Here is a 25,613-nt window from a genome sequence, read left to right as displayed (position 1 = left end):
AAATTCAAGTTCATTCCTTCGTACCTGCTGCTGTTCTGGTTCATCGGAGTTTTGTTCGTTCCTTCGTGAATCGCGAAGAAACTTTCTGTTATGTTCACAAGTGATCTGAGTTTTCTCAATGTGTAAATGCTTTTTTAGTGTTGTTGAAAACTTTCGTTTCAGCCAAATGACGTCCACTGCTGGACAAAGGCCTCCCCCAAGGCTTTCCACAATGAACGGTCCTGCGCTGCCCGCATCCAGCTGAAAACTTTGCGAAAAGACGCTTTTGGTGTATAATATTTTATTATGTGTGTTCATAAATAAAGTAAAATTATTAAATTCAAAAGTTTTTGTTTACTTATTTGCATTTCCATGTGCAATGTAGAATTTTTCCAAATCCATTGTTTTGAAAATAATACAATACGTACACCATAAAGATAAATATTTTCAAAATAATGGATTTGAAAAAATTCTACATTGTACATCATAAAAACAATAATAAAATTCTTTGAAGGTTATGAGGGCCTATGTGTGCGTGAACTGTGTGTATGTGTGCGTGGACTTTATGTATGTATGTGTGCGTGTAGTATGTATGTATGTGAGCGTTACGTACGTAGGTTAAGTACAGAGAATTTAACACCAGGCTGTCAATTAGTAGGTTCAAAAATTTGACAGAGAGGGTTCTCTATTTCCTATGTATTACGTTTCTCTATGGTCTATTGCTGTCAAAGTGTAAACAAACTTTATTTTAAAGCTGTGGTTTGTTTCAACTAGCTACCTATTTTAAAGTTTTTTGTCACTTTCTAAGTGTTGAATTTTATGGAATTGGGAAAGAAGTACCGAGTTTGAAGCGTTCATGAGCAGACATTGCAGTTGAATATTCAAGTTCTGAATTTGATTATTGATGAATAATAAAATAAATCCTACTAGCTCGATTGATGTTTTCATTTAATTTATTTAAACCAGGTTACCTATAATAATATTTTTTCGTTAATTCATGAAAATATCAAATTAGCCCGTAATCCTGAATCCTGATACATAAAGTTAGCCTATTAATTTAACACAGGTACGACTGTACTCAGTGTTGCACTATCAAATGCAATTGACGCGCCTCTATGCCAGGGTTTTTATGTTCCTGGTCAGGCTATACCTTCATTTGATATAATGGAATGCAATTTATCCAACTTTGAAAAAACGCAATGAGGATTTATAGAGTTTTGATTTAATAGATTCGGATTTATCTAGTTATGAAAAAACACGATTAGAGCTAGGGATGTGGTAGCACATGTGGTAGTGACGAAATCGCGGTATACCATCGACAGTCAAATTTGTAGCAGCAAACTGAATAGAACAATAAAACAAAATAAGAAAATCTAGTTATTATTTAATAAAAAAAGGAAGTACCCAATTTAATTATTTTAAACAAAATTCAATATTTCTTCAGTCATCTTCTTCAATTTCTTCTTCGTGAATTGGTCGCCCTATCACATTTTCAATATTAAGCATTTTTTATAATACATATTTCAATTCCACCAACAATGACCATTATGCCCAATTGGCTAAAGTGCGTTTCCAGCCCCTAACTTAACCTCGTAAGCCCGGATGTGCATCAGAAGGAACTAAAACTTTGTAGTCAGTAAAGCCGAGACATTTTCGGAGGTGATTTCGAAGTATCGCCGGATGTGCCTTCAGAGGAACCAAAACTTTAGCGATAAATTTAAGTTCAAAAATTCGCGCCTATCGAAAAAAAAGAGTGATAGTCTATGGCTTAAAGTATTCAAAATCAGGTATCCAAACTTATTAATATAAAAAAAACAAAACGTCACTGTCAAATTATCATTTTCCTTTGACAAGGTGGTTCATCCGAGAAGACGTGATGTGCGATTAATTTTTTTTCTTCGCGTTACCGTAGTTTAATTGCAAAACTGATCAGTATTGTTTAAGTTAAAATACTGCTAAACAAGCAAAAAAAATATTTTTCCCAATTTGAAGTAGTTTTGTAAGATTTTTTTTCGTTTGAAAATAATAGTTCTTTGCAAGGAACATTCGGTCTTGATGGTGAAAGTTTTATTTTTGTAATTTTTTTCTATTGAGATGGAATTATTGAGTATTGGACTTTTAAAATTATGATATGATTGAGAAAATTTACCATGAGAACGTTAGGATTTTTAGTTTAGTAAATATTATAATTAACATGAATTTTCACTTTACTTCTTATACATTCTAACCTATCATTAGTGTATGTTATAAAACCGATAGTACTTTTAAAGGTACTAATTATGAAACATTAAATAAAATAAAAACCGTTGCACCTTTTCAGTTACATTTATTAATATCATTATTGTATCTTTATGTAGTATTAATTTATTAAGAAGGTTACATTTATGTTTTACTTTAAAGTATAAAATACAATTTATTTAGTTTTCCTTTTTAAAGTCTGTAATACCGAATGTTCTTTTAAGAGAAAACATTTTTTTATTATTTTTCACCTAAAATAAGCTCTATGCACTGTTATATAGGGCCCCTGAAAATATTAATGCAAAAGAAAATCTCTAACATAGAAATTTTTTTACTCGAAGTGCTCGGCGTTTACTACTTCAAATTATTCGTTCTTCTGAAAGCACATTCGGCGATACTTAGAAGTCGACAAAATTTACTCTTCGGTCTTACGAGGTTAAAGGAAAAAAAAATGTTAGTTTATTATAAATCATTTAAATAGATCAATATTTTATTTCACATAATTACATTTACAAATTTATTATATTTAGCAAAAAACTGCAAAACATATCCAGACGACCCAACTCCACAAAGCATGTCTTATATTCTAAAACTTACATGAACATACCTACACAAATTTGATCGGAGAAAGAAATGTACTCAATATTAGGTATATCATAAACATACTTATGTCCTAAATATTCTGTAACAATAGAAGGACAAAATAATAATCGAAAATGGTTAACACAACACTAGTGCCAACTCTAAATTCCAAACGACGCACAGGGATAGGTATTTCAAATTTACCGAGTTTTCGCTTTTTCCTCTTTCCTAAGGCGAACTTTTATATTAAGCCGCTTGCGGGCTTTAGTTGGTGACACAATTTTAATATAATTATCCATGGGAACTGTCTGAATATCGCAAATAAACAATAAAAAGCGGGAGCGCATGGTGCCACTGGTCGCTGAGTTTTCGTCAACTGGCGGCCATGTTGATGAAACGCAATTACCTGATTGGCTCTCATGGACTTAGCTACGTTTGAAAAAAAATGTCTCATGGATCTATCTCTCTTAGATAAAATATTACGACTTTAACGGCTTATTTCTCAAGAACCACGCTGATTTATACACGACTGTTAAAAATGTTTAAAACATATTTTTTTTCTCTTTGATTTGACACCAAAATCTCAAAAAATCTTAGAATTGGATTTATCCGAGTTTGAAGTTAAGCGACACAAATATGGAATCATCCTATTTGTTCAGAGCGATCATGAACTAAATGACTAATAGAAGATCAAAAAAATGGTATATACCATTTTAAAGGTGATATTATTAACTTAATTGATACCATACATCATAGATAAATACATACAAATACATACTTCCGCTGAAAAAATGGTGTCAAACTGCCGACTGAACTGCATTTTTGCATAAGCTACTAATCGTTAATTTGGTGTATTGTTTAAAAAATCACAGAGCTTAATAATATTATTTTTATTTTAACTTGATAAGCGTATTCAGAATCGGATGCAATGAAATTAATGAAATACTCTTGCTTGTCGTCGGCCTACCAAATGAAACAAGGTTTTATATCATTCATTTTTTTATTTCTGGTACATGTTAGTTAATATCTAAAACTTCTTAATTATAATAAAATTATTTATTAAATTAAAAATACGTACTAAATCGAATAGTTTTGGTGTCTTATATGACGGCACATGAATCATTGTAATCAACCATACCAAATGGCATCGAAAGAATTAAAATTAAATACAATAAAATTACAGATAACACCAATAAATTATCCCAACTAATATTATAAATGCGAAAGTAACTCTGTCTGTCTGTCTGTCTGTTACGCTTTCCCGCTTAAACCTCGCAACCGATTTTGATGAAATTTGGCATAGAGATAGTTTGAGTCCCGGGAAAGAACATAGGATAGTTTTTATCCCGGTTTTTGAAACAGGGACGCGCGCGATAAAGTTTTTCTGTGACAGACAAAATTCCACGCGGGCGAAGCCGCGGGCGGAAAGCTAGTGTATAATATACAAAAATAGAATTGTATTTTAATAATGTTTACTAATTGATAGGAATGTTTATTAAATAATTTCATGCTGCACTCACTAATGATACAAGATAACAAAAAAGTTACATAGAGATTTATGACTAATGTGATATTGATTGAAACGTTGTAACTTTGTATTGACCGATTTTTTAAACGTAATATTGTTAGCGTTGCAGTACTTATTATTATTCTGTGGCGTTGCCAACATTTCAATCATTTTAGCAAAGATGCTCCCCTCATCGAGAGCATGTAATTATTACCCCTGAAAGTACCAATGAGAGAGCACCTTAACATTAAATATAAAATCAACCAATAAAAATAATTAATATCTAAAAAAATAAGGGCAATATACACTAAAGAGGGCCGGTATTATTCGGCACAGCCGAGTGGTAATTTAGATAAATATTGTATTCAGGATTCAGGCCAAGAGAAAGGTTTTTGCCAACAAACACTATCGAATGTACCGACCAGCTCATAATGCATAGCACCCTTAACTCGACGAATGAAAAGATACAGATAAAATTGCTTGAAAAAAAAAATTCCAATATTTAATTAAGGTAAATAAAAATTACTTTGTTTTACAAACACATATTTTGTGTGCGTGGCACTTCACGGCTATCGTATATAAAAAAATATTGCACAAAAATTGTCTATTAAATGTTAAAATAAAAAGGGATCGGAGATAGTATATTTAGAAGTCTTTTTTTGCACTCGTTAAAAACACACATTGCAGAATCAATTCCAGAATATTAGCCAAAATACCAACACTTAACAATCAGTCTTCAAACGGCACAATTTTATATAAGGTCGGAGGATGACTGACGTCACGCAAAACTAACCTTGTCGATCCTAGGCGTAAATCTTTTTGATCTAAGGTTAAAAACCAATTGGTGCCTTATACAGGGTGTTAGGTAAATGGGTATATGAGCCGGCACTAGCCTATGTTAACATGGGCATATAAATGGTATGGTAAAGTCAGAAATTCGATATCATCATTTTAATTTTTTTAATTTTCATACAAAATAAATTTTATAAAATCCGATTTGTATGAAAAAATAAATAATTAAAATGAAGATATCAATTTTCTGACTTCACCATACCATTTATATGACCATGTTAACATAGACTAGTGTCGGCTCATATACCCATTTACCTGACACCCTGTATTGTTATAAATAGAAAACAACGAGGAATAACGTTTAAGTATCGTTTTCAAGTGTGAGTTGGAATTCTGAACATTTGGAATCACTGAATTATGGCTCCCAAAACTTCTTCATATGATAAAATTATTGCATTCGTCTTCCAAAAGTCCCATTCACTATTACACTCCGTCTACCCTCACATGATAATCTGCGGCTCAGGCACGGATAGCGCGATGGACTTGTGAGGCAGCACTTGCCCGCCGTTGACGTATAGTTCGTCCTTCACGATGACGTCTTCGCCGAGCACCGTCGTGTTCTCCATTCGCACCCAGCGTCCGACGACGGAGCGCCATCCCACTATGCAGCCGTCTAGCCACGCGTGTTGTCTGACGCACGCGCCGCGGAGGATCGTGCTGCGTTTTATGCAGGCTCCTGGAATGTAATAAGCATTTATTGATACCTGGCCGCAAACAAAATAAAAAAGAAGAAAGTTTTTAACGCCGTGTGGTTTCGGCAGGTAGAAAAAAAAACACTCTTAATGTGGATATCCTAGCTAGAGTAATTGAGATGAGAATATGTGAAGAATGTGAACATCAGGCTTGTCTAACTAGCGTGGGGAGTCTATGTCAAATCCTCCATTTGCTTCTGCTAAAGTAAAGTTATTAGAGAGGGTGGAAAACTAAAGGACCCGATGATTTTTAACGCCACAATGCCATGTCTTTTCTAAAAATAGGCATTTATTTCTCATCAAACATTATGTCAGACACTCAAGCTATGTAGCTGTTATTCATTGAAATAGTGCACGAAATACACAATACAAAACCAATTATCTCGACCAGACAACATTTTAATCTATTCACACAAGTATTTTCTTTCGTTGTATTCTGTAGGTATTTGGATCATGAATAAATGTAACAGTTTCATTATCTAACGAGGCGGATATTATGTATCTAACGAGTATGGGGCCGCGATAACAAGCGAAAGTAATTATAGTGTGTTCGCTTCGTACGACTTTCGCAATGTATTCAATAGCTGTGATAAGAGAAAAATAGATAACTATGCAATAAATGTATTGGATGCTAATAACGATGGAGATAGACTGTCTTCAACAATGTTATCTTTGTATAAAGTCTAGTCTAGGTGCCTATATTATGTATGGCTAAAGGCTCTGGCATACAGCCAGCGTAAGTTCGGCATGACGTGATGTTTCCGTACAAATTGAAATTGAAGCTTGTATGTGTATAATAGCACGGTACGGCAAGTGGCGGCTGCTATCAAATTACATGTCAACACAAAATAATTCCGCGTTTCGGTTACGTTGTCATGCCGGCTGTATGAAAGACCTTTAAAAGATCGACCGGTTAGTGTAATCATTTTTATCGTAGAAAAATGTTTCAAAACGGCGCGGCGGTGTGCAAACGCAATCACTACCCAAAAGTAATACTGACGTAACAAAAACAAAAATATTAGACGTAACGATACGAAAAGCTTGTGTAGTATGCCAATTGGAAATGCGATTCATCTGACGAGAAGCAAATCTCAAAAGTGTACCTTATTCACGATGTAATAACACTCCATTTCACTTACCATCCTCCACAATCACGTCTGGTCCGATAGTGACATTGGGTCCTATCCGACATCCTTTCCCGATGGTGGCTGTAGGGTCAATGAGGACGTTTCCTACCACGCCGGGTCCATCGTACAGTTTGTTTGAGTTCTTTTGCCGAAGGCTCGTCAGGTATAGACACATGCCTGGAAACGATACAATAAATACGCCTTAGTTACGTAGCTCATTAAAAATCGATGTTCTAAGCTTAAAGACTTCAATATTTCCCCAAGGATTCTTTAATGTCCAATACTCAGGGTTATCAAACGCCAACCCAATGACTTACAATATTTTTGTAGCAACTAACTTGGCAGTTTTATTTAGACCACAAAACTAGTCGTTTTTCGCCAAGCTGTTTCTAATATAATACCTCTTTTTGCAATCTTAAATTCCCATTTAGTCGCCTCATAATCAACCTACAGTTTACTTACACATTGTAATATCTATTTTAAAACTAACACATTTTTCAGGACAAGGCAGGTATTTGACCGCAATCGTACCTGGTGTTAAGTAATAAGATGCAGTCTAGGCTTACCTGTTAAAAAGTCTTTGGGTTGTCCAACATCCATCCAGAAGCCCTGCAGCTCCATAGCATGCAGCTGCCCATCCTTAGCCATGTACGGGAACACTTCCTTCTCTATTGACATTGGCCGTAACTCTATTCTACTTAGCACTGATGGGTTTAGGATGTACATTCCTGTGATAAAATTGTGTTTGTTTTATAAATATAATATAATTTATTACGTTTTCATTGTTAGTGGCATGGACCTATAAAATTTTTATGGGTCCATGGTTAGTAAAAAAATTGTTGAATGAAAAAGATTGAATGAATATTACATACCAGCATTGATTTTGTTGGAAATAAACTCCTGTGGCTTTTCCACAAAGCTTTCAATTTCACCACTGTCTTTATAGCACACCACACCATACTTTGATGGCTCTTCTACCTTTGTGACTACTATTGTGCCCTCCTGAAATACATAGATATTCATAAGGTTTCATTCATAGTTCATTGTCATTTCATAATATTGAATGATGTCACTAGAATTATTATTAATGTATCAATAAGATTAGATTAAATCTTCAATTTTTATGACTTCATTCATGTAATGATGTAGGTATTTTTGCACTTTATCAAATTTAGGACATCCTATTGAGTCATCCTACAAGTCCTTATCGTTATCCTTATCCTTATTATTTAGATAATGACAATTATTATATGATTTACTATATCTTGTAGGGATCTTTTATTTATATCAAAATAAATAGTAATTGTTTCTTGATTTTTATATATTCTTATAAACTGAGATAACCAATATCCTCTTAGGTTCTGTATTTAAACTAAAACATTTAAGTATAATAGTTTAGTTTCTTTAATTAGATACTGACTGACAAAAGGCCCAAATTCAGTTGAATGAAACACCATATGAATTAACACAGTTAAAGATATTTCTTCATGAATATATAATTTTTTTACTAAATTAAAATAATCTTCTTTGCACAGCTGTTTGTGCATACATTTATTGTTTTATGCATAAAGTATTTCATTAAATAAATTCTTAATATAAATTGCCATGCAAGTTTTAGAAACTGCAGCAAATATTAATCAAGTTTTTAAGCATTAGGAGAAAATAGAAAGGATAAGCAACTGTGGACTAACAATGAAGGTCACACACAATACATACATACAATACAGTGTTATCTCGCAATTTACACAGCAAATCTAATTTGCATTAATTTGAATTGTTCTTTTACTAGCCTGAATAATTCATTCTTTATTATGCATTGTGATATTTAAGTATAGTCTTAGCAAGTCTTAAAGTATTTATTACAATTGAATACAAAACAAATATTAATTTTATGCATTTACATTGTAAATAGTGTTAAAATGATTAGCTCACCTTTCCATGACTTCTGTGGTACTTCGCTAGTTCTTTGAACGGGAAATCACAGATGACGTCTGAATTCAGTACGAAGAACGGTTCAGGGCTTGTGCTGAGCAGCTCTCGGGCCAGAGCCAAAGGTCCTGCAGTGCCGAGAGGCTCAGTTTCATGTGAGAATGTCAAGGATATGCCAAGCTTTGATACCTGCTCGATCAATTCCTTTTCCATATCCTCAGCCCTGTATGAGACTGCTAGTATCACCTTGAAATGAAAACACAATTTAATAAACAATTATTGATACAGAAAAGTACACTAGTATTGCATCAGCATGGTAGATTTAGTAATCTTTCGCTGAACATGAGTCATTACAAAAGAGGACTTTGAAATTACCTGAGTAACTCCAGCCTCAACTAAGGCTTCTATTTGATGCATTAGAATTGGTTTGTTGGCAAACTCCACCAGAGGCTTAGGCCGGCTCAAAGTTAGCGGCCTTAACCGAGTCCCATATCCACCAACAAGGATCAGGGCACGGATTTCCCCGAGCTTTTTGTCTGTGCCGCACATATTCAAAACACTATGAAGAATCTAGAGAACTGAATTGATTTCGAGCGGTAAACTTATCTTTGTTAAAGCGATTTCTTATCTAGCACGAGAACACTATAGAGCCGGGTGATATTAATAAATAACAAACATTGAAGTCGGAAAATAGCTTTGGTTTTGCCGTAAAATACAAAACGAAACTAAAATACACGTCCGTCACACGTCACTCATAATCAAAGATTAAAATGCAGTCCGAATTTCCGAAAATGTTTTTTCGCAGCAGGAACAATTTTTCATCAGTAATTAATTACGATAATTAGTTAAACAATTTTCAGTAAAAATAAGTTTCGAAATTAAATTATTTCATTTTGTTAAGAAATTTTAGATTTAAAATAAATGTAATCTATTTATTTGTAAATTTTAACTGCATTTAGTACGATTCGGACTTTTATTAACCATGTTTTTTTAATTAAATAAATTAGCCACAACATGTTTCATTATACCGACTAGTTTAAACACAGTATTTTTACTCGTGATATTATACATGAAACTTATTAACTTTTTATAAATGTTAAGTTTGTTAATAATATCACGTGTAATTTTATCGTAATTAAATGTTTATCATGAGAATAATATTAATTTTGAAAAAAAATGTAGTTTACCATTGCGTAGAAAGGAGCATTGAGTGAATGAATGGAACGGTGGTAAACTGAAATAGAAAAAACAAATTGTCAAATTCGTCATTCATTCATTACGTAATGGCTGGCAGTCTGTCAGTGTCACAAAATTTTCTAATCTTTCCCTTCCATTTATTCTAGTTATACAATGGCTGTCCCGGTACGAATTTTGGCTCGCTTTAGAGGTAAATACATTTATGTTTTCCAGTCATTCTTTCGCTAACGATTTTTAAGGCTATTGCTTCACAGGAAAAACTCCGGTGACGTATCACCTATCTTTCGGTGCTAATTTTTTCTTTGCTTCGATTTATCCTGCTCTAATAACCTTGTAATTCAATTCACGCCTAAATCGTGACTTAAAATAGTTCCCACTATGCGTAACTTAGGGCTTAGAAAGTCCAACAAGCGTAGTTATACCTACAGCATAAGTTAAAAACTCAATAATCAATGACTACGATATCAATGTCGTTTTCATTATGTGCTTTATAACCAAGACCTTCGTCTAAAAATAAGGTTTCTTTTTGTAGATGGTATTATTTTGATGCTTTTGCGCGTTCATTATGTAAATGATTTCTGATTTGCAACCTTAGTTTCCAATTGGAACCTGCACATTCTTACAAAAATCCAACTCTTCTCATTATTGACCTTTGATACTGTCAGACATTGAGCATCACTAATTTATGTACAGTTGGAAAATTAGTCTTCATGCATGAAACAATATCTCTAATTCTTCCTTGATTGTCCTATTGTTAAAAAATTTTGTTATTTGGTGAATAAAAATGTTTCTATTCTCCTTTCAGATGGATTAAAATTAAATAATGTTAGATTCCAGTCCGGCACCCCTTATGCGGAAACTAGAAAAAATCTAGTTCTGACTAACGAAACGAAAGTCATTGTACAAGGTTTTACGGGAAAGCAGGGCACATTCCACAGCCAGCAAGCTTTGGACTATGGCACCAAAGTCGTTGGGGGTGTGTCCCCAAAGAAGGCTGGACAAGAGCACTTGGGTAAACCAGTGTTCGGAACAGTCAGGGAGGCGAAGGAAGCGACTGGTGCTCAGGCATCCGTCATCTATGTCCCTCCTCCTGGGGCAGCCAAGGCCATCATAGAAGCCATTGAGGCCGAAGTGCCCTTGATTGTCTGCATTACGGAAGGTGTACCGCAACATGTAAGTACCTGTCAGACTACATTTAATAAATTTGTCTAATAGTTATCTAATTTTCTAATAAAAATACTTATCAAGTCCCCTGTGGCCTATACTTTTTATCTAACTCATGTCAAGACATAGATAATGGTAAGCCTCGATTATGAAGAATAAAATATGATAGATGATTACATTTTTATTCTCTTACTAGATATTTAGAAGCATCTTATACACAAATAAAACATACAAAAACACTGATATAACAATTCTGAGTTGACCCTGACCTTGAACCATGCCAAGCTCTGTTATCACTGATAAAAATTGTTTTTTTCTGCACAACTCCAACCATAAACAAATAAGAGATTCTGAAATTTTATCTAAAAAGTTTTATGCCCCTTTATCAACATTGTTTTGGTGTAATTATTTATAATATCTGTTTAATAAGCACTAACTTACATAATAAGTATGGATACCTAAAACACAGGCAAACATTTTTGCTTAGTTTAGGTATACTACCTTAATTAACATTTACTAACCAAATAATTTCATAGTCCCATTTAAGTTTCTTGTATTTAGGCTAAGTTTTTATTCAATAAATTTATCTTATCTCTTATCTTATGTTCACTTTTTCAGGACATGGTCCGTGTGAAGCATGCTCTTCTTAGGCAGAACAAGTCTCGTTTGGTCGGCCCCAACTGCCCCGGTATTATTGCACCGGAAAAGTGCAAAATCGGAATCATGCCTGCAGCTGTGCACAAACGTGGTTGCATCGGAGTTGTCTCGCGTTCTGGTACCCTTACTTATGAGGCCTGCCATCAGACTACAATAGTAAATATGTTTTTTTTTTTAAATTATTATAACGTAACTAAAACATGTCTAATTGGAATACAGAGGAGTATTACAAGAGGTATTACAACTTGTGTGCAAACTTCTAAAATGCCAAGTTTAGATTTCAAAACTGCTTACTAGAATGTACTTGACTAAAGTTGTAATAACAAACCTCCAGCAGTGAGTTAAATTGATGTAACAAGATGATCCTACATAAAAATATTATATTATCTGCATGTTTTACAACTGTATCCACTACATTTCGTAAACCATTTATTTCGTTACTTCGATTATTATTTACCATTATGATATAGGTCTGAATTACCTGTTTTTTACATTATACTTTTGTTTTTTCCAGACTGGTTTGGGTCAGACTCTGTGTGTTGGTATTGGTGGTGATCCATTCAACGGCACTGACTTCATTGATTGCCTTGAGGTGTTCCTCAATGACCCAGAAACCAAGGGTATTATTCTCATTGGTGAGATTGGTGGTAATGCTGAAGAACTGGCTTCAGAATACTTGACTCAATACAACACTGTAAGTACAAATACTGCCTGTGTTTAAATATTAGCAATATTTTTATTAGATCTTGAATTGTGCTGTAGGTAGAATTTAATATTTTATGCAAACTGAATGTGTTTTTATGAAGTTATAAATAAAAGCTTATTTTTATTGGTACAGGCCAAAAAGGTAAATGGTTGAGATGCTACCAAGAGGTTTATTTTTTATTATTTATTCATATACATGTATTTTAATCACAAGTAATACTTCGAATATCATAATTTTAGAAAGCATCTTGATGTTATGGCTAGATTTTTGAGCTCATTTTATTTACTCATTAATTTTGTACTGCTCTAGATTAAAAATATCTCTATGTACCTATCTAGTTATCATGAATGTACCTTTTGCCTGATCAATTATCATTTCATTTTGGCAATGACACTTTATTCTTATAAAATACTTAGTTCATGTCAGTCAAAATGGCGGGATCAAACACGGAATCCAGATAATTTTCATACAATATAAACTACCTAATTTCTACTTATGGTGAATGTGATTGAGGTGATGAAGGTGATTCCTACCTTCGGTGAAATAATTACTACCTTGATATTTGTAATGTTTTAAGCTAAATTATCTGGACTCGCCATCTTGATATCAAAATAGCGGGACCAAACTAAACCATTCGCTGCTATTAAGCACATTTGATTTTAATACATATTTACTTCCTCTTTCCTACCTACACTTATATACATACATACTACAAAGTTACTGTTGCAATAATTTTAAAGTTATGAAATATAAATTGTGGTCTCGCCATTTTGACGACCTGATATTATTAAAAGAACAATTTGTTAACATATATTCTAATAGTTATAAAATACTACCGAATTTCTACTTTACTGTACACTAATTAAAATTAATTTATTTTAAGTAGTTTTAAGTAAAATAAAAAATGTAGTAGTCACTATACTGTTATCTCTCTCTATCTCATCTTGGCGAGTATCCTGGTCGTTTCTTATAGGTAAGCTTTTACTTTGGGAGTCCAGGGTTCGCTGACTATGATCCTAGAAATTGGCGAGTCTGATAATCACAGTGAAGCGATTGTCATCTAACCTTCGTGACCACACGGAGAACTAGGCGCATTTTAGGATCATGGTTACGATTTTTTTATCTATTGTCTACAGGGTGTTAGGTAAATGGGTATATGAGCCGACACTAGCCCATGTTAACATGGTCATATAAATGGTATGGTGAAGTCAGAAAATTGATATCTTCATTTTAATTATTTTAATTTTCATACAAATCGGATTTTATAAAATTTATTTTGTATGAAAATTAAAAAAAAAATTACCAAGTGTTATACCATTTTGTAATCCTTACTAAATGCGCCAAATTATGACGTTACTTGCCAAACTCGCGTAGTACAATTTTTTTTCAGTACAGTCCGTATAAAGTAATCAAAATTTTTATTTTGATATTTTTTTGGAAATAATGTATTTTTATCATCCAAGCTGGAGCCCCTGGTTTTGTAATTTTGATTACAATTTAGAGCAGCATTATTCAGGATTACAAAACAAAAAAAAAATTGGAAAAAGTGAAGATTTGTGGCAAAAGGAGTAAAAATACCGTCACCGGGAGTAGATTTTTTTTAAATGCCTATTATTTTGAAAATATGCCACATAGATTTTTTTTTTATTTTTCTGATAACCAGCACAACTTGCCTCAACACCCAGTTCCGGCTTGACGTTGAATTACGGGACACCCTGTATCACAAATATTTCAATAAATGTCAAGTTTACTAATGAAGAATGTTCACTAATTTTGTTTTTTAGCTTTCTGTATTCTCTGTTAAAAATAAAAAATACACGTGAAAGAATTATTTCGATACGTCAATTAGTTTCCAAGATATTGAATTTTAAAAGTGCGGGCGGCGGCCGGCCCGCCATTTTATGCGCGTGACGTCATATTACAACGACTGGCTCATATTTGTATGGGTGGAATCTTGCAAACTGAATTAAGACCCACTTCCAGGCAACCGATTAAGCTGAAATTTCGCAAACACATGTGATTTGGATGACCATGCAATATTATGATGACATGGAGCTGATCTGATGATGGAGCTGGAAGGTGGCCATAGGAACTCTATAATAAAACGACTTAAATGCATCGAGTTTGGGCTCGTTCGTTTTGTATTGATGAGTATTTTAATTCTATATAGTAATCGGGGTCTAATGATGGAGCTGGAAGGTAATTCGCAATAAAACGACACAATCGCATCAAGTTTGGGTTTGGTTCAATTTTAATTTCTGTGATAGGTCTGGGTGTTAATATGTATAATAAGTTTGTATTTACAAAAAAAAAATTATTTAAGTATGTTTATATCCGTTTTCTAGTGAGCGGACGTTGTGAATGTACGTCACACGGGATCACGTGACCGTCGGCGGGACTCAATATTTAAGCGAACTTTGAATGCCTATAAAATCATAACTACTGGGTATTTTTGAATGAAATAAAAACTAATGTATTTGTAAATGTAAAAGCTTAACTGTAACATAGGTTTCAAGTGATTTTGCATACCTAGTAACATTCTCAATTGAGTAACAATACATTTTCCTGCATCATTATCGTTAACATTATTGCTATTTAATTAGTTTATGTACAGTAAAGTAGAAATTCGGTAGTATAATTATTATTACTATTAGTATATAATATTTATTTACTAATTGTTCTTTTAATAAAATCAGGTCGTCAAACTGGCGAGACCACAATAATTATATTTCATAACTTTAAAATTATTGCAACAGTAACTTTGTAATATCAATTATCATTTATTTATTTGCCTTAAATAGGTGGTTACAGAGTAGTTCTTGTTTGATATAATGTTACATATCATAGACTATGACATGCAAATATACGGTGTCCCAAAAACAATGGATAACCCTATAACCATCGATAGGCCTCGCTATGGTCGCCCTGACGTCCAATTTTGACCCCAGTAAAAATATCACAGTTTTCAAGATTTTTAAGTTTTTGTGCATTTTTAGAAAATTGCCTCCCGCGATTCCTTTTTCTCATGCCATTTCTACAAATGAGGATACTTTTCAATCTAGTTTTTCTCCTTATCACAAGGGATAGTTGGGCTATTTTAATATAAGAAAGAAATTAGGTAGTTTAGATTATGTATGAAAATTATCTGGATTCCGTGTTTGATCCCGCCATTTTAACCGTCACCTTATTTCCCTATCTGAAATAGCAAGTTGGATTCACTCTCTTTACTCTCATTATCTGAAACACACCATGGAATGCAGTTCTTCAATATGCAAGCAGATTGTTATGGTGCTCTATCCGACATGACATGCATTTACTTACGTAAAATGGATAAATACGCATGTGGAGTCGCACATTATAACAAATCTGTTTCAGCGCAGCTGCTCCCTAATGCAGGTCTGTTTCTGATGCTATCTCTCTTATCGGCATCTATCTTGATGGGAGTTAGATATCAAAAGATACAGACTGCTTTAGGGAGAAGCACCGCAGTTACGCTGTTCACTATTTTCACTGGTATTGTGTATGTTTTCAGGGTCAGAAGGCCAAGCCCGTGGTTTCGTTCATCGCGGGCCTGACAGCCCCTCCCGGCCGGCGGATGGGGCACGCCGGCGCCATCATCTCAGGCGGCAAGGGAGGCGCCATGGACAAAATCAAGGCTTTAGAAAAAGCTAATGTCATTGTAACACGTTCTCCAGCCAAAATGGGTGTCGAACTTCTCAAAGAAATGAAACGATTAGAAATCGTTTAAGAACGCTTATATTGATCATGTATACACAAATGTATGTCTACTCTGTATAGTCTTTTAGTAATTATATTGGTATTATTTATTTTCCATCTGTTGTTTCAGTTATATTTTTATGTAAAGTTAAAAAAATTTAAACAGGGACAACTTGTGACACTGAAGAATTAAGTTTTTCACAACCATATGATTATTTTCTCTTTATGTACCTCAGATATTAGTTAAATAAATAAAAATCTCGATCACAAAATTAAATTAGTAGTTGAGCACTTGCAAGTAGTTATAATATCTTAATATAAGAATGTCAAGTATTTATATAAGTGTTACCCAAAAATTTATTGAATCATCATCTTAAAACTACCTAGATAGAATTGTTGAAATTAATTTTGAAATTGTTTCTGGTTACGCTTTACCTGTTGTATGGTTAAAAAAAACAAAATACATGCATATTACATAAAGGTATTTTTATTTAAGTGTTACAAAAACTTTTGGAGTATAACAAATACTTATGCTTTGCTATAAAAAATAAACACTTTCTTTATGGGCTACCTTTGTATACGATCCCAATTATTAACATTAACAAAACACTAGTCAACTAATGAAGCAACTTTTAAATCTTATGTTTACCAGTCCTATTGAAAGTCAAATTATATCACAGCATAAAAAGGTATGTATGAATCAAGGTGACTACTAATCAAGTCACATAATTATGCATAATAAACATTAATACTATTTGAAACATGCATACCAGACGCATATGAAATAGGAAATCTCTAGTGAGATTCTAAAGTTGAAATATATAAATTTTTAAATTACCAGCGGTCCCTGCGACCGCCGCCGCGGCCTCCACGGCCTCCCCGCCCGCCGCCCCCTCCTTCTTTCTCCCTTCTCAACTTCATGGCTTCAAACCTCTGAGCCATTGTCTCCAATTCATCTGGTATCTCTTGGTTTGCCTCCTCCAGTATCTTAATGAGTTCTCGGGCATGAGCCCAATCATTTCTTGTAATGAAAGACAAAGCTATACCAGTTTTTCCTGCACGGCCAGTTCTCCCAACTCTGTGCACGTACTCCTCGATGTGGCGTGGAAAGTCCAGGTTTATAACATGGGTAAGATCTTTGATATCTATTCCTCGGGATGCTACATCAGTTGCAACTAAAATGTTAACTGTGCCATCAACCATGTCTCCTAATGCAGCTTCACGATCGCTTTGATCCCTGTCACCATGTAAGCTCTGACATTCAATTCCTTTGAGACATAACTCAGTAGTGATGTGAGTTGCTGTGGCTTTTTTACCACAAAATATGATGACTTTGTCAGTAGGTTCCATGTTAATAAGGAATTCCAAAAGAACTTTTTCTTTATCATCTTCATCAACAAACATTAGCTGCTGAGTGACTGTATGTACCGCTGCAAGGTCCAAAGAACCAACATTGACTTGAATGGGATCTTTCATGTATGATTCAGCAAGACGTCGGACACCTGCAGGCCAGGTAGCTGAAGTCATGACAGTTTGTCTATCCGGACGAACATCAAATAATGACTTCCTGATTTGTGGCTCAAATCCCATATCCAGCATCCTGTCAGCCTCATCTAGCACAATGTAAGAGAAGTTTATTATATTCAAGTGCCTGGCCATAACCAGATCATTCAGTCTTCCTGGAGTAGCGATGACAATATCCACTCCTTTCGATACCACTTTGATTTGCTCTTTTCTATCTCCACCTCCATAAAGGCAGACTGATTTAATGCCACGATATTGGTATTTGGACACTTCTTTATCAATTTGCAGGGCAAGTTCTCTAGTTGGGGCCATAATTAATACTGTTGGTCCTTCACGCTGATCTCTGGGTATGGTTTGTCCATCAATGTGTATCAAAGCTGGGAGTAGAAAAGCCAATGTTTTGCCTGTACCTGTTTGTGCAATACCAATCAAGTCTTCACCTCTTAAAAGGATGGGCCAAGCCTGACTCTGAATAGGTGAAGGTTGTTTGAAGCCTTGCTTATAAATTTCATCTAGGATTTCAGGATAGTGCTGGAATGCCTGCTCAAAGGTTATGATCGGATTTGGAACGGGTCGAAGTCCAGGTTTATCATCGAAGGTCCTTTTAACTTGTATATCATTGTTGGCACGTCTCCAACGAGCGACTTCAGCAGGAGGCATGGCAGCCACTTCTGGATCTTCTTTGTAGAAGTCTTTAATAATGGGAGGCAGGTTCTCCCACCTACTTTGTTGTTGTTCATCATAAAAGGCATTAAGTTTGTCCCAGTCTATAACTTGTACACCTGATTCATTTTGCTTTAAAAAATCACCAGAGCCTCCACTGTTAGCACTATCATTGTGTCTGTCTTGAGGAGGAGGCCTATTGTAGTCTTCAGTGAGGCCATTTATTAAACCTTCGACCTTGGAAATAGCATCAGGTGTTCCAAACAGAGTCACATCTGTCTCATTGCCATTTGAATCACCAATTTTAATTTTAGCATCGGTTTCTGTCTCAAGTTCGCGTATTTTAGATCCTCCTTTGCCGATGATGCGGCCTACCTTGTTAGAGGGTACCATTATATTTTTTTTGTTACCTTCATTTTGCTGAAAGTTGCGCCGATTACTGGGGCCTCCGCCATTGCTATTGCTGTTATTTCCGCGGTCACGCCAATTGTTGTCGTTGCCGCGACCCCGGGCTCCTCCAAAGCTGCCTCTTCCTCGACTTGGTCGGTATTCACGGGAATGGTAAGTGGCGTGTGCTTGAGGTGCCGGCATTGTAGCCACCGGTTCATTTTCTTGCCACTCGTCTTCGAAATTACTCATGATTAGAGACAGATATTATTCTCAGTCACACTAAATAACTTTTCTTTGAAGCTAAGTGATAATTAGTTCTTTGATTGTTGAATGATAACATTCAACAAAATAAACAAACAATCCCGATAACTTTCCAAGAGAAATGAAAAAATGAAAATTGATTGGTTGACTGAATGAATGAGCCAGCCACAAAAATGACATGTGGACACAGATATGGATTAGAGTAGATACAGCAAGTTGATCGTCAAAGCGTGCCATTCCGATATGTCCAAATGGACATACATGGTCGAGTGATGTTCATGTAATCCGATTACAACAATCGGTTACGATGATTTTACGAGGACAGTAGTACGAACACGGTAGAAAGAAGAAATTATTTACGGATTGAGAATTATAATTAACAGCACAAGTAACAAATAATTAATTAGAATAAAGTAGCAGTAGAAGAAGTATAAAGTAGCATTGTTTTTAATACATATCCTGCGATGTACTCTTAAGAGTTAAAACCATGTACGCCAAGCACGAATAACTTGCGTAAAGGTAATAGTATCGTTAACGTAAATAATTTGTATGAGAATCTGAGAGCGCCTCTATCGGACGTAAAACAAACTAAATTTGGCAGCACAAATGCCTATTGTATAGTAACGTAATAGTACCGTAAACGTATCGTATGATGTTTATACTAACTTTGCGATCACGAACCTTTGTTTGACGTATAGAATAGTAAGTGGCGATAGCTGGCTAACGTAAGTTTACGAATGTTTTGTCACGGTAAATTTTTCAGTGTGAAAACTTGCGTCGGAAGAAAAAAATAGGTTTTTTAAGGCTGAAGACGATAAGAAGTGTGTTGGTTGATGAGATTAATAGGCTACACATGTAATCCAAATCCAAAAATAGTTTTATGGCTGGAAAGCTATTATTTTCATTGTTTCTTTGATATTAAAACTAACGTAAGTATTTATGTAGTAGCTTTATTTGTTCATTAATGTTGTACGTACACACAGCTTAAATCAAATAATTACGGGATAAATTAGAAGGAAGGTGGTCGGCACCACGGTGGATTGGCTACTGGTGCTTGGGGTGTTCCGTTCGGCTTCTGTAATGTAATTTAATGTCATTTTAACAACTTGATTTAATTAATTTAATTTTTACATCGATTTGCCATATTTTTCATAATATTTTGTCTGTTAATCTATGTAAAATTACTAAAAGAATTAAATTTACCTGTAGCTGTTGTATCCAGAGTAAAATTGGTTATCTTCTATATACCCAGGTATCATAATGTCTTCTGGCTGGGTGTTGGGCGTTTTTCCACTATCTTCATTCTGAAAAATGTTTACACTATAATAATATTTACAACAATATTTAAATTATAAACCTTGATTAATATGAATTAATAAATATTTCTGTATTCTTTTTAAAAGTTTACAAGTAATAGTCAAGTAATAATATTATGCGTAAATAATATAAACTTAATATTTAGATATATTAAAAATTAGTTAGAATAAAATTTGCACGCTTAAAGATTTCCCTATGGCAATCCCTTGCCAGACTGAAATAAATTAATGCAGACCTGCTGAAAGCCAGCTTCCACCACCGTCGTGCCAGTAGCTGCCTCCACTCCAATTATTTGCATGACCCTGTTTTCAAGGTCGGTCCACCACCAGTGCCACTTGCAGCTCTTTTTATTTTACCCAGCTTTCTTTTAGTGTTATCTTTTAAATAACTCCACACCTTCACCACAAACAGAAATAGAACAAATCATTTCATTAAAGCTAAAACTAAACAAAAAAAATATAAGTATGTGGCATTGACTTAAAAGCAATGCCCATAAATAATGTCTTAATGAGTTAGGTCGCACACTTGAAATATTAAACCACTCGAGATCGCATACCTTGCGCTATTTTTAGATAGAGAGTCGCCTGTTCCATCACTGTTTAATTTTTCCGCTAATTCCTTCCATTTCATTTGCATGACATAGCGTCCTCTTGGACCTCCGGAAGGTTTAGATTAGTCACCATTTCTAGAAAATAACATCTAAAAATATCACGCCATTACAGCCCACACATATTAAACCACATTATCTCAAATCTACGTACTTTTCCATGAACTCTACTAGTCATCATCAAAATTAAAATTTACATTAAAATTAAGCTTCAAACAAAGAATATACTCAAAGAGTTCCTATAACTTGAATTTGCTTACCAAAGCAAACTGTGTTTGACAGTCTGGTAGACCGTTCAGAAATTAAAACATATGGAAAAGAATATATTAAAAATGTTATCAACCAACATTAAAAATTAAATTTACTTACCTTATTACAAATATATGGAACACAATTTTGTTTCTTGATTGTTTTCTCTAAGATTTCACTAGAATATCAAATAATATTTAAATAATTTTAGTTAATAAGACCACTTTAATATATTTCCGAACGTATCATTCGTTCATTAGTTCATTCCCTACTTACGTTAGGATGACGTCACTCTCGTAATTGTATCGTACTTACTACACAACGACGAAAGTGCTTCGTGATGCCTACTAACGTTTTACTGCGTTATAGTATAGTAGACACGATACGTTTACGTTACTACTACTTTGATCATTCGTGCTTGGCGTAATGGTCCCTGTATGTGGTGCACTCATAGCGATCCTAATGAACCGTACTTACTCATAACAATAAGACACACACTGATGCATGTATTCATGCACTTGACAAAATGTCTTGAAACGCTGGTAGGGTAAAAAAAATAACGAGCTTTGACGATTTGTAAGAATTAATTTATTTTAAAAAGGTAAATAAAGATGTTTTTGGTTTTGTATTTAACAAATTATCAGTTTTATCGGAATTAATTAATTTTCGAATCGAGTCACACGATATCATTCGATGACTTTGCAAATGCAGTACGATGATACGATTACTTTTACGTTGCGGCAATCACTAAAATTCGCTAAAATGACACTAATGACGTTTAAAAAGTGGCACGCTCGGCTTCATACAATTTTTGACACATGCTGCATCTATCCATATCTGTGCATGTGGATATCCAATCGTACAGCACTTCCGCTTTTTACATTCGTTCATTCCTTTACAATAGTGACGTTCACATGAATCATTCAATTGAATTTTAATCGTTCTACAGATGTTGAATAATATTCTCAAGTTTATGCACATTTTTTATTACTCCGATTATATTTTGTTGCTTTGTTGTCGTAATTAGTATTGTATTGTAATTTAAATTGATGGTGTAAGTCTTTAATGAGAACTTGACTGACAACAAGAAGCTTATTAAGAATGGAACTTTATAAACTGAAGTAGATACGCAGGTTAAAATAATATTTATCAAATAATACGTAGGTCATAGAATAATAATATTTTTAATGATTTTGAAAACCGATTGAAATGTTCTTGTGAACAATTAACATCACTAGACTTCAGTTGTTTTGTTTGTGTCAAACAAACAAAAAAAAAATGGGTTTTGTGTTTTTTTTTATTAGTCTGTGGTTTCGTCTGGTCTGTGGTCGGTCGCCGCGACAGCGAAACAAGAAATTACTTTCTTGTAAAATAATTATTGTAAAAGTAATGTGCACCAATGGATCGCTGTAATACAGTGAATTAGTTGTAATCTAACGAAACGAACGTACAACAAAATGGTTTTATGTACATTGCCTCAGAAATATAATAATTAGGTTATGCTTGTATAGTGTCATTTGAGCATAAACCACCCTGGAAAAATGAGTAACTGGGCAAGAAGGATGCACAGGCGAGCTGCTACATTGAGCAATGTGGTTACGTCTTGCGGGCATCCGAATTCCTTGCCGTATCCGCGGAGACTGGAAAAAGTGAAGTTTGGTGTGCCTTTGCATGAAGTTTGCAAGGATGATATCCCTGGGCCTTTGCTTGTTAGTATTAGTGATTTTGAGATAACAGTGTAGGTATACGGTTGCGTGACGAACAGTTTTGAATATGTGCTCATTGTGCAGGTGCTGATTTTAAAGTTGAATAAAGAAGCACCTCTACGCCGCGATGTGTTCAGGGCGCCGGGTCACCAGGGGGCTATGAAGAAGCTCATACATTTCCTGCAAACTGGAAGACTGGTGAACGTCGATAACTATTCAGTCTATACTATCGCTAGTGTGCTCAAGAAGTTTTTGAGGTGTGTATCTGTTTTCAAACACTGATAAAAGAAGGTATTAGTTTTATTTAAACAAATAATTGACTGGATAAATATTAGACTGGTGTTTTTTAAATTTTATATTTTGGCAATAATTCAGTTGCTACACAAATGCCTGTATTTACTAAAAGGCCAAAAATCTAAAAAGGCTGAGCTGAAACCTATTTTAATAGGGTGTCTGCAAGTGTTCAGGTTATTGAACTCTAGACATTTTTATCTTTTCAGTCTTTTTTCTTATTGCCAAACTTACACATTTATTTGCTATTAGTAGTAGTATTCTGTTACTTACCTGCACCTTAATTTGTTGTTACTATGATGTTTCTGCTGAATCTTATTTGAAAGTGATTTATTTGGAATTTTGTATAGTAAATATCTTACCATATTTTGTTATCATTGATAAAATATTTCATATCAAACCCCAAATATAAAGACAATTAACAACTACAGCTCTGTTAATCCCTTTTTAAGGCAATACCAATATTTTAGCATATTGGCCTATTTTCAGCAGTGGACGTCCTGTGGCTGAGATGATAATGATGATGATGAATATTTTAAAACTTTTTGTTCTGTTTTATGATAAAAATATTGATAAACACTACTAACTTATTATTTATGAAATTTAGTACTGAAAATTGAAATACATGTTGATATGATTATATCAGTCTGTTCTTCATAGGTTGACCACTATAGCTAACTAAACAAATCAAAAAACCAAAATTGAAATAAATATGCAATTTTAAAAAGAGTCATTTCATTTGGCTAAGGTCTCCACAAACAGAAAACTTGTTTTGACATAATTTAGTAAAGGGGTAAAGGAGTAAAGGAATATAAACTATTAAATACTATTATTTTAGGAAAATACCTGGTGGGGTGTTTGGGCGTGATGGTGAAATGCACCTTTTCTCGGCTGTGGAGCTGCCTGAGGAGCGACAAGTAGATGAAATTCGCAGGTGAGTGTCTTAACTCTTAAAAAATATCTTCTTCATACATCTTAAACCAGATAGTCTGGGATGCGCGACGTTATATCGACTTATCGAGACATTTTATCGTTTTGAGACGATAAGCCCATACATTTATCGTCTTATATTGACGATAAGATTCTATTGTGGCGCGCATTGTTTGCCGGCAGGGGTCGGCAACCACCGCATGCCGCATGCGGTTCTTTCGATTTAAAGTTAAAAGTCCATAATAAAATCGACCATGTACCTACCTATACCACTCGACCGCAGACGTTGTCAAATGTAAAATTATTTTTGTTCAAGTAACAGATTCCCTGAACCCTAAAGTAAAAATACACATTGTAACATTAAAACAACCAAAATAAGTAATGAAATGTGTTCAGAGTTTATTACACATTCGTTATATTCGCAATAAAATGAATGCTGCAAGTCCGAAACTAATCGGTTTTATTCGGTGACATTGACCCTCGTCTGATCGCCGCGAATCGAATCGGCAACAAGACCGATTGCGCCATTAAACCGTGGAGTTGTTTATTTTAGAAACTGTTTATTTTAACCTTTAACTATGGACGTGAAAAAATAATCACACTCCCATGGACGTCGGGTCTCACAGACCCCTATCTAAAATTCTTCTTATTTTCATATCTGAATTAATTTGAATTTATTAAAGAGTTGATATATATCTAATAACTATTAATAAAGGATTTAGTGGTAAATGTAATCAAATTTTAACCATCATTTAATTATTTTTTTGCAAATTTAAAAAACTTAGACATTTTTCAGTGTTAATTGACTTGCCATCACATATAGGCTCCTTGATTACAGTCGATTATTAATAAATGAAAGTAATATTTTTTTCCTTGCTAATTAATAACCATGTAACATAAAAACATGAACAAAATTTCTGAAGGACATAAATTAAAAATTTTGACAAGGGTTAAAGTTACTAAAATTATACACAGTGGCCTAGAACACTAAAAACAAATTATCTCTAAAGGCATGTGTTATCTTTCTTTGAGAGCTTTGATAGACAAAATGTACACCATTCAGAATCGGAATCTGCAGCAATGGTGAATTCTAAGACATCTAAACTCAAAAGAAGAATCGTCTACAAGTAATACCTTACTCCTGAAATGTTCTTTAGATAGTTAGACTAATAATATAGCTGATGTACTCAGATACTTTCTGCCATTAAGTATTCTTAAACTAGAGCAATTTACTTAAGATTATAATAATATAATATAAAAAAAAATAGTTGACAAGTCACATACATACAAGTATGTTTGTATGGAAATTATAGTCATCGGGTCTCCCA

General features: G+C 34.2%; 3 protein-coding genes and 1 long non-coding RNA gene across 5 annotated transcripts; 1 reads left to right on the top strand and 3 right to left on the bottom strand.

Annotated features, from left to right (window-relative positions):
• Window positions 1-5,393: 5,393 nt before the first annotated feature.
• On the bottom strand, window positions 5,394-9,658 carry LOC135081590 (mannose-1-phosphate guanyltransferase beta). The gene is made up of 6 exons (XM_063976333.1): window positions 9,282-9,658; window positions 8,910-9,152; window positions 7,850-7,979; window positions 7,544-7,705; window positions 6,990-7,154; window positions 5,394-5,834 (listed from the first exon to the last, which is right to left on the bottom strand). The coding sequence occupies exons 1-6, from the start codon at window positions 9,453-9,455 to the stop codon at window positions 5,599-5,601; spliced, it is 1,110 nt and encodes a 369-aa protein (XP_063832403.1). The 5' UTR covers window positions 9,456-9,658; the 3' UTR covers window positions 5,394-5,598.
• Window positions 9,659-10,172: 514 nt separating this feature from the next.
• On the top strand, window positions 10,173-16,462 carry LOC135081588 (succinate--CoA ligase [ADP/GDP-forming] subunit alpha, mitochondrial). Its single transcript, XM_063976332.1, has 5 exons — window positions 10,173-10,293; window positions 10,909-11,276; window positions 11,886-12,080; window positions 12,439-12,618; window positions 16,163-16,462. Exons 1-5 carry the CDS (start codon window positions 10,257-10,259, stop codon window positions 16,376-16,378), a joined length of 996 nt encoding a protein of 331 aa, XP_063832402.1. The 5' UTR covers window positions 10,173-10,256; the 3' UTR covers window positions 16,379-16,462.
• A 350-nt stretch (window positions 16,463-16,812) lies between these two features.
• LOC135081585 (probable ATP-dependent RNA helicase DDX43) lies at window positions 16,813-19,358 on the bottom strand. Its single transcript, XM_063976328.1, has one exon. It carries the CDS (start codon window positions 19,171-19,173, stop codon window positions 17,182-17,184), a length of 1,992 nt encoding a protein of 663 aa, XP_063832398.1. The 5' UTR covers window positions 19,174-19,358; the 3' UTR covers window positions 16,813-17,181.
• Window positions 19,359-19,680: 322 nt separating this feature from the next.
• On the bottom strand, window positions 19,681-21,782 carry LOC135081589 (uncharacterized). Of its 2 annotated transcripts, XR_010259220.1 has the most exons (5): window positions 21,264-21,782; window positions 21,059-21,187; window positions 20,738-20,898; window positions 20,389-20,489; window positions 19,681-20,260 (listed from the first exon to the last, which is right to left on the bottom strand). It is a non-coding gene; the product is annotated as an uncharacterized LOC135081589 (long non-coding RNA). The 2 variants fall into 2 exon arrangements; XR_010259219.1 differs by lacking the exon at window positions 19,681-20,260 and having other exon boundaries at window positions 20,329-20,489.
• Between the last annotated feature and the right edge of the window lie 3,831 nt (window positions 21,783-25,613).

This window comes from Ostrinia nubilalis, chromosome 20 (genome assembly GCF_963855985.1).
Source record: "Ostrinia nubilalis chromosome 20, ilOstNubi1.1, whole genome shotgun sequence".
NCBI classification, from domain to species: Eukaryota; Metazoa; Arthropoda; class Insecta; order Lepidoptera; family Crambidae; genus Ostrinia; species Ostrinia nubilalis.
Note: the sequence above shows the minus strand (reverse complement) of the source record. Positions and strands in the feature narration are given on the sequence as shown.

Coding starts and splice junctions, on each gene's coding strand:
- LOC135081590 (XM_063976333.1), bottom strand. CDS start 9,455: ATGTGCGGCACAGACAAAAAGCTCGGGGAAATCCGTGCCCTGATCCTT. Junction 9,153..9,281: donor TTGAGGCTGGAGTTACTCAG/GTAATTTCAAAG, acceptor TTTCATTTCAAG/GTGATACTAGCAGTCTCATA. Junction 7,706..7,849: donor TTCCAACAAAATCAATGCTG/GTATGTAATATT, acceptor ATTTTATCACAG/GAATGTACATCCTAAACCCA.
- LOC135081588 (XM_063976332.1), top strand. CDS start 10,257: ATGGCTGTCCCGGTACGAATTTTGGCTCGCTTTAGAG. Junction 11,277..11,885: donor CGGAAGGTGTACCGCAACAT/GTAAGTACCTGT, acceptor TCACTTTTTCAG/GACATGGTCCGTGTGAAGCA. Junction 12,081..12,438: donor CCTGCCATCAGACTACAATA/GTAAATATGTTT, acceptor TGTTTTTTCCAG/ACTGGTTTGGGTCAGACTCT.
- LOC135081585 (XM_063976328.1), bottom strand. CDS start 19,173: ATGAGTAATTTCGAAGACGAGTGGCAAGAAAATGAACCGGTGGCTACA.